We start from the raw sequence: 6,372 nt of genomic DNA on the forward strand, positions 1-6,372 counted from the left end.
AGCTTCCCGGGGGGGCCCGGAGCCCCCCCCCCCCCTTTTACAACTGATCTCCAGCTGACAGAGATCAGCTCCCCTGTAAAAAATGGCTGCTTGGAGGGGTGGACTCTGTGGCATTGGGCCCTGCGGAGGCCCCTCCCCTCCCCAATCCCCGCCCTCTCCCGGCCCCACCCCCAAAGTCTCTAGGTATTTTCCAACACAGACCAGGCAACCCTACTTCCGACTCTATGGTTTTAAATCTCTCTCTCTCTCTCTGCTTAATTGCTACTATCTATTGTTTTATCTGTCATGTTGTAGGCCGCCCTGAGCCTGCTGTGCACGGGAGGGCGAGCTAGATATCAAATATAATAAATACAATAATAACGGAAAAGGGTAAAAGTCGAGTTTTACCCAGACCCAATAATAACTAAGTAAACCGTTGCTGTTCTCAACCATATCCTATATAGGCATGTATGTGTGTGTAAGCATATGTATGTACGTACACACTTCGGTGGGAAGGGAACAGCATTCCGTGCGCCTTGGTGTTTAGTCATGCCGGCCACATGACCACGGAAACGTCTTCGGACAGCGCTGGCTCTTCGGCTTGGAAACGGAGATGAGCACCGCAACCGTAGAATCGGAATCGACTGGCTTTCGAGCAAGGGAAACCTTTACCTTTTTACACACACATATCTTATTTAGTATTTATTATTTATTTTGTGCACACACACACACATATTAATGACCTGGAAAACCGGGCAGCGTTAGCGTTAGCCCCGGGGCGCCGGAACTACAGCTCCCAGGATGCCCAGGGCGCGGCGGGGAGTCACGTGCGCGGCCGGCTGCCTGCGGGTCACATGACCGGCGGATCGCCTGCCGGAGCTGCCGCCGCCGCCGCCGCCGCCGCTGGATCCCCGGCCGGGCGATGTCGAACGTGGCCACGAAGGTGTCGTGGTCCGGGCGGGAGCGGGAGGAGGCCGAGGGCGAGACCACGCCGCTGCTCAACGGGACGGGCGCCGCCGCCGCCTCCGCCTCCAAGCCCCGGCAGGTACGCGTGGGAGCCTCCCGGGCCAGGAGCAGTCGAGCCTCTACGAGCAGCAGCAGCAGCAGCAGGGCGCGGGCCATGTGCAGAGTGGGGGCGGGGGGGAGGCGGGAGAGGGACTCTTCTCCTCCTCCTCCTCCTCTCGATGGCGACCCTGTTGGGGAGATGTGGGGGATGAAGGGGCCTCTGGGCATGTGAAGAGTGCCCGCGCATGTGAAGAGTGAGGGCAACCGGGGGGGGCGCCTGTGCCACTGGGATTAGGGGCAGGGCGGCTCGGAGCTGTCAACGAGGAGGGATGCCGAGGTCTAGGGGTTGCCAGCTCTAGGCGGGGAAACTCCGGGAGATGGGGTTAGGGTTAGGGTTAGGGTTAGGGTTAGGACTGGGCCCCCCTCAGTGGGCGACAAGGCCGCGGAGTCCTCTACCCTCCAAAGTATCCATTTCTCTCCAGGGGAACTCGTCTCTGTCGTCTGGAACTGAGCTGTAATTGCAGGGGACCCCCAGGCCCCACCTGGAGGCTGGCATCCTTATTAGGGACAGCTGCCCCACGCTTGGTGGGCTGAAGCCACCTGGCTTGCCGAAGTCTGGGCCCCGATCCGTTGCTCAGCATCTATCCGGTGCGGCCACAGCACGCTAGTGGTGCTGGTTGAGGAGGTGCCCTGGCGGCTGAGAATGCCACCTTCGGGTGAGGACTCTGGGTCATGTGTGCCTACCCAGTGCCCATGGGGCCCGCTTGAGCGCCCTGGGGGCAGTGTGCCCCTGCTGCCGAGGAGTGAGGGGGACCTTGCTGCCTGTTCCGGTGGGATAAAAATGGTCATCTGGGGAGAGGGGTGCTCCACAGGTGAGAACGGGGTAAGGCACTTGTGTCTGTTTGTGACTCCTGTGTGGCCAGCAGCAATGCTCCCTCTAAGCTGTGGAGTCTTGTGAGGAAAAATTCTACTTTGTGAGCTCCTGGCATTACAGTTGTGAGCGAGCGATTTGGCTACTGCGTGAATCAGTTGGTTCTGGAGCGATATCCTTCCCGAGTGAAGACAAAAACGTGTGAGCCGGAGGCTAAAACACTGTGAGGTGGCTCTCACTAAATCAGCTTAGGGGGAACACTGGCCAGCAGACTATAGCAGAGATGGCAAGCAGTATGCCTGCATTTAGTAGCGGGCAGGGAGAGCAGGTGGGCACATGGGAAGGATGCCCACATGATGTGGCACCGCCAAGGTCTGATGCCTATCGGCTCACTGCCCTCGTTGGGGCTTTTGTTTGTGAGCAAGAGGAAGAGCTGGCGGTTGTTTGGAAGAGGAGGGTTTGGAAGGAAAGGCATTGGCTTCTTGCCACCTTTGGCCCAGGAGAGAAGTACTGAGGGGTCCCGTCCTTTCTCCGGGGTGTGTGCGTGTGCGTGGCTTGTTCCGGCCATCCTTATCCGGGCACAATTTTGCTCTTCTCCTCTCAAAATGAGTCTGCTTTGTCCAAGCGGTGACCCTGGATTTCTTTAATACTCGTGTTTCTAACGATTCAGACATTTTAATCGACATAACAGTTCGTGTTTAAAGAACAATAAAGCTAATCTTTGGGAGTAAAAGATATATTACGGGTCAGTGCAAAGGAGGTAGGTAAGGACAATGGTATGAAGCAGCCGCTTGAAAGGTTGGGACGACCTGGGAAAACTTTTTTAAAAGTCCCGCCAACCTCCCCTGGCTGGGAGTTCTGTGAGAAGAGTGCCCCTCCTCTTGGGGTACAAACTCCAGCGTGGGAAATTCCTGGAGATTTGGGAGATGTGTCTGGGGGAGGGTGGAGTTTGGGGAGCAGCAGCCCCTTAGCAGGGTGGGAGAGCACTCTAGGACTTCTGTTTCTCCTAGACTCTGACGTTTACCACAGAGAGACCATCCTCTAAAGTTGCCGTATCTTTCAGGGAGACTGAAGTCTTGGAATCAGTTGCAATTCTAGGAGTTCTCCAGGCCCCACCTGGGGGTTAGCAACCCTTTCTGCCCCTGTGTGTGTGTGTCAGGAGGCCCAGTTCTTCTTTGCATCCCCCAGTTAGGAAGCTGTTGCTTTGCCACTGGCCACGACCGGCCCGCCTCTCTCCTTCCGCAGGCCCCGTTCTCGGTGTCCCTGCAGTGTTGAAACTATAAACACGGAGGCTTTACACTCAACAGTCTTTTCTATCGTTTTCAATTTTCTCCCAAATCCGAAGCATTTGACTTGCGGACCTGCCTGTCTGCCATGCGGTGGAGCTGGGGCGGGGAGGGGGGGCGCCGAGGAATATTTTCAACTCCTGCCTTGTGATCTGTCTCTGGGGGAGGCTGCCCCCCCTCCCCAAAGCAGCGCTGAGCTGGGCATTATCTCCTGGAATGTCACATGCCAGCAATCTGTTCCCGGGCTGCACGGACATTAGGCCTGCCCAGCATGTCTCCATAGCTAAAGGCCCCTCTGTGTGGCCACTTTGCCCCCCCCCAAAAAAAACCCTCCCATGAGTTTTATTCAGCACCTTCTCATGCCCTTTAATTGCCCGCATAAATCCAGAGCCAACGGTGGCTTGTGTTCTCAAAACAGACCCTCAGGAGGGGCTCAGCGTTCAGATTTGCAAATCGGCTCTCCCGCTGTGCCCCCGGGCTGCTTTGCTTGACCCAGAAACATTTTTATGTATTTATTTATTTATTAAATGTGTATCCCGCCCTTCCAACATGGGCTCAGGGCGGCGAACATAGAGGCAAATGCCATACATAAAACAATAAACCATCATTACCTATAAAACAGTTAAAAGTCGGTGCTCAACAGACCATATCAATTCCATAATAAAATGCCAATAACAGTAACGCACTCCGAGTAGACACAATTGTCTGCTCAATTGATGTTACACTATAACTGTCATTCCCATACCAGGGCCGGTGCGCCTCGTGATGTTAATACGGTGGTGGTACAATGGCGGTGGGGGCTCCTAATCAAAGGCCTGGCGGAAGAGCTCCTTCTTACAGGCCCTGCGGAACTGCATAAGGTCCCGATGGGCCCTGATCTCCGGGAGCTCGTTCCACCAGGTTGGGGCCACCACCGAAAAAGCCCTGGCCCTGGTTGCAGCATATTTAACTACCTTGGGGGCTGGGATAACCAACAGATGTTGCCCCCCTGACCGTAATGCCCTTGGGGGAACATATGGGGAGAGGCGGTCCCTCAGGTAAGCCGGACCCTGGCCGTATAGGGCTTTAAAGGTAAGAACCAGCACTTTGAAACGGATCCGGTATGCTATTGGCAGCCAGTGCAGCGCCTTCAGCACAGGCTGGATATGGTCCTGCCTAGTGAGACCCATCAGCAGCCTCTCCTGACGGGCTGCATTCTGCACTAGCTGCAGCTTCCAGATCTGCAACAAAGGCAGCCCCATGTAGAGAACGTTGCAGTAGTCTAGCCTCGAGGTGACCGTCGCATGGATCACTGTGGCCAGGTCTTCACGATCCAGGTTGGGAGCCAACTGCCGTGCCAGCCGCAGATGGTAGAAGGCTGACTTGGCAGTGGCTGCCACCCGGGCCTCCATAGTTAACGAGGAGTCCAGGAGCACCCCCAAACTCCTAACCCCTAGCGCCAGCACCAAAGGCACCCCGTCGGTAGAGGGAGCCCCAACCCCAAACTGATCCGACTCAGGCCCAGGACATCTGTCTTCACCGGGTTTAGTTTCAGCCGGCTCAGCCTGAGCCAACCAGCCACGGCTTGCAACGCCCTATGAAGGTCATCAGGACTGGAGTCCGACTGGCTGCCCAGCATCAGATAGAGCTGGGTGTTATCTGCATATTGATGACACCCAAGCCCATAGCTCTGGGCAAGGGGGCGCATATAGACAGGGGACAACACGGCCCCCTGAGGCACCCCACACTCAGGAGGATGCCTCCGGGACTGCCAATCGCCACCCTCTGTCCCCGACCTTGGAGAAAAGAGGCAAACCATTGAAGGGCAAGCCCCTGAATCCCCACGTCGGCGAGGCGGTGGGTCAACAGCTGATGGTCGACCGTATCGAACGCGGCCGACAGATCTAACAACAGCGATGCCGCCACACCGCCTCGGTCCAGATGCCTTCGGAGATCGTCAGTCAAGGCGACCAAGGCCGTCTCTGTCCCGTGACCCAGGCGAAAGCCAGACTGCAAGGGATCCAGGACTGAAGCGTCATCCAGAAAGCCCTGTAACTGTAACGCCACTGCCCTCTCTATCAGTTTGCCCAAATAGGGCAAATTGGACACCGGTACTGGGACATCTGGAGCTGCGGTGGCTCAAGTGGTTAAGACGCTGAACTGCAGGCTGTGGAAGGTCAGTAGTTCAGCAGTTCGAGACCCGGGTGCCGCATGATGGAGTGAGCTCCTGTCTCTAGTTCCAGGCAGCTCCTGCCAACCTAACAATTCAAAAGCAAAAAATTGCAAGTAGATAAATAGGTACCACTTCAGTGGGAAGGGAACAGCGTTCCGTGCACCTTGGTGTTTAGTCATGCCGGCCACATGACCACAGAAACGTCTTCGGACAGCGCTGGCTCTTTGACTTGGAAACGGAGATGAGCACCGCAACCCTAGAGTTGGATTCGACTGGCTTTCGAGCAAGGGAACCTTTACCTTTTTACTGGGACATCAGGTACACCGGTAGTTGGACATCAGGTACTGGAGGCCCAAGGCAGCATAAGTCGGGATCCGCAGCAGGTTGGAGCCATTTGCCGTTGAGTGATCTGCCTTGGGCTTCGTGTAGTCTGCCCGCCCCCTGTACAGTAAGGTTCTTCTTTGCAAGACTGGCAGCTGACAATGAACCAAAATAGTCCCCATCAAGGAAGTTCCCACTAAGTGTGCCTGGCTGGCTGGCACGGTTGCGCCCTCCTTGGCCACCCCCCAGAAGCATCTGAGTGTCTGCTCTTGGCTGCTGGGCTTTGTGGGCCTCTCGTGTGGTCCCGCGGGTCTCCCTTTTTATGCCTCGTGGGCCTCTTGTGTGTTCCCTCTAAGTTCCACAGTGTTGTGAGCAGAAATTCTACCTTATGAGCAAAAAAAGCTAGTAGCATTAAAGTTGTGAGCGAGTCTACATTTGACTATCGGATACATTAGTTTTTTAGAAGATTATTTCCATAACTTTGTAAAAATCTCAGTATAAATTCTTTTAAATTATATTTAAACTATATTTTAAGAATGATTTAAGCCAGTTTGGTGGAGAGCCAGTTTGGTGTCGTGGTTAAGTGCGCGGACTCTAATTGGGGAGAACTGGGTTTGATTCCCCCACTCCTCCACTTGCACCTGGCTGGATGACCTTGAGCAAGCCGTAGTTCTGATAAGAACTGTTCTTGAAAAAGAGCAGTTTCTGTCAAGAGCTCTCTCAGCCCCACCTACCTCCCAGGGTGTCTGTTGTGGGGA

General features: G+C 55.3%; 1 protein-coding gene across 1 annotated transcript in view; it reads left to right on the forward strand.

The window, feature by feature from the left end:
* Positions 1-866: 866 nt before the first annotated feature.
* The window catches only part of CLCN7 (chloride channel, voltage-sensitive 7), a 36,984-nt gene continuing 31,478 nt past the window's right edge, over positions 867-6,372 (forward strand). The window contains exon 1 of the mRNA XM_015409906.1: positions 867-1,024. Coding sequence (XP_015265392.1) covers positions 902-1,024 — 123 coding nt within the window. The 5' untranslated portion in view covers positions 867-901. The remainder of the gene's footprint in view (positions 1,025-6,372) is intronic.

This window comes from Gekko japonicus, unplaced genomic scaffold, assembly GCF_001447785.1.
Source record: "Gekko japonicus isolate JY-2015 unplaced genomic scaffold, Gekko_japonicus_V1.1 scaffold78, whole genome shotgun sequence".
Lineage (NCBI taxonomy): Eukaryota > Metazoa > Chordata > Lepidosauria > Squamata > Gekkonidae > Gekko > Gekko japonicus.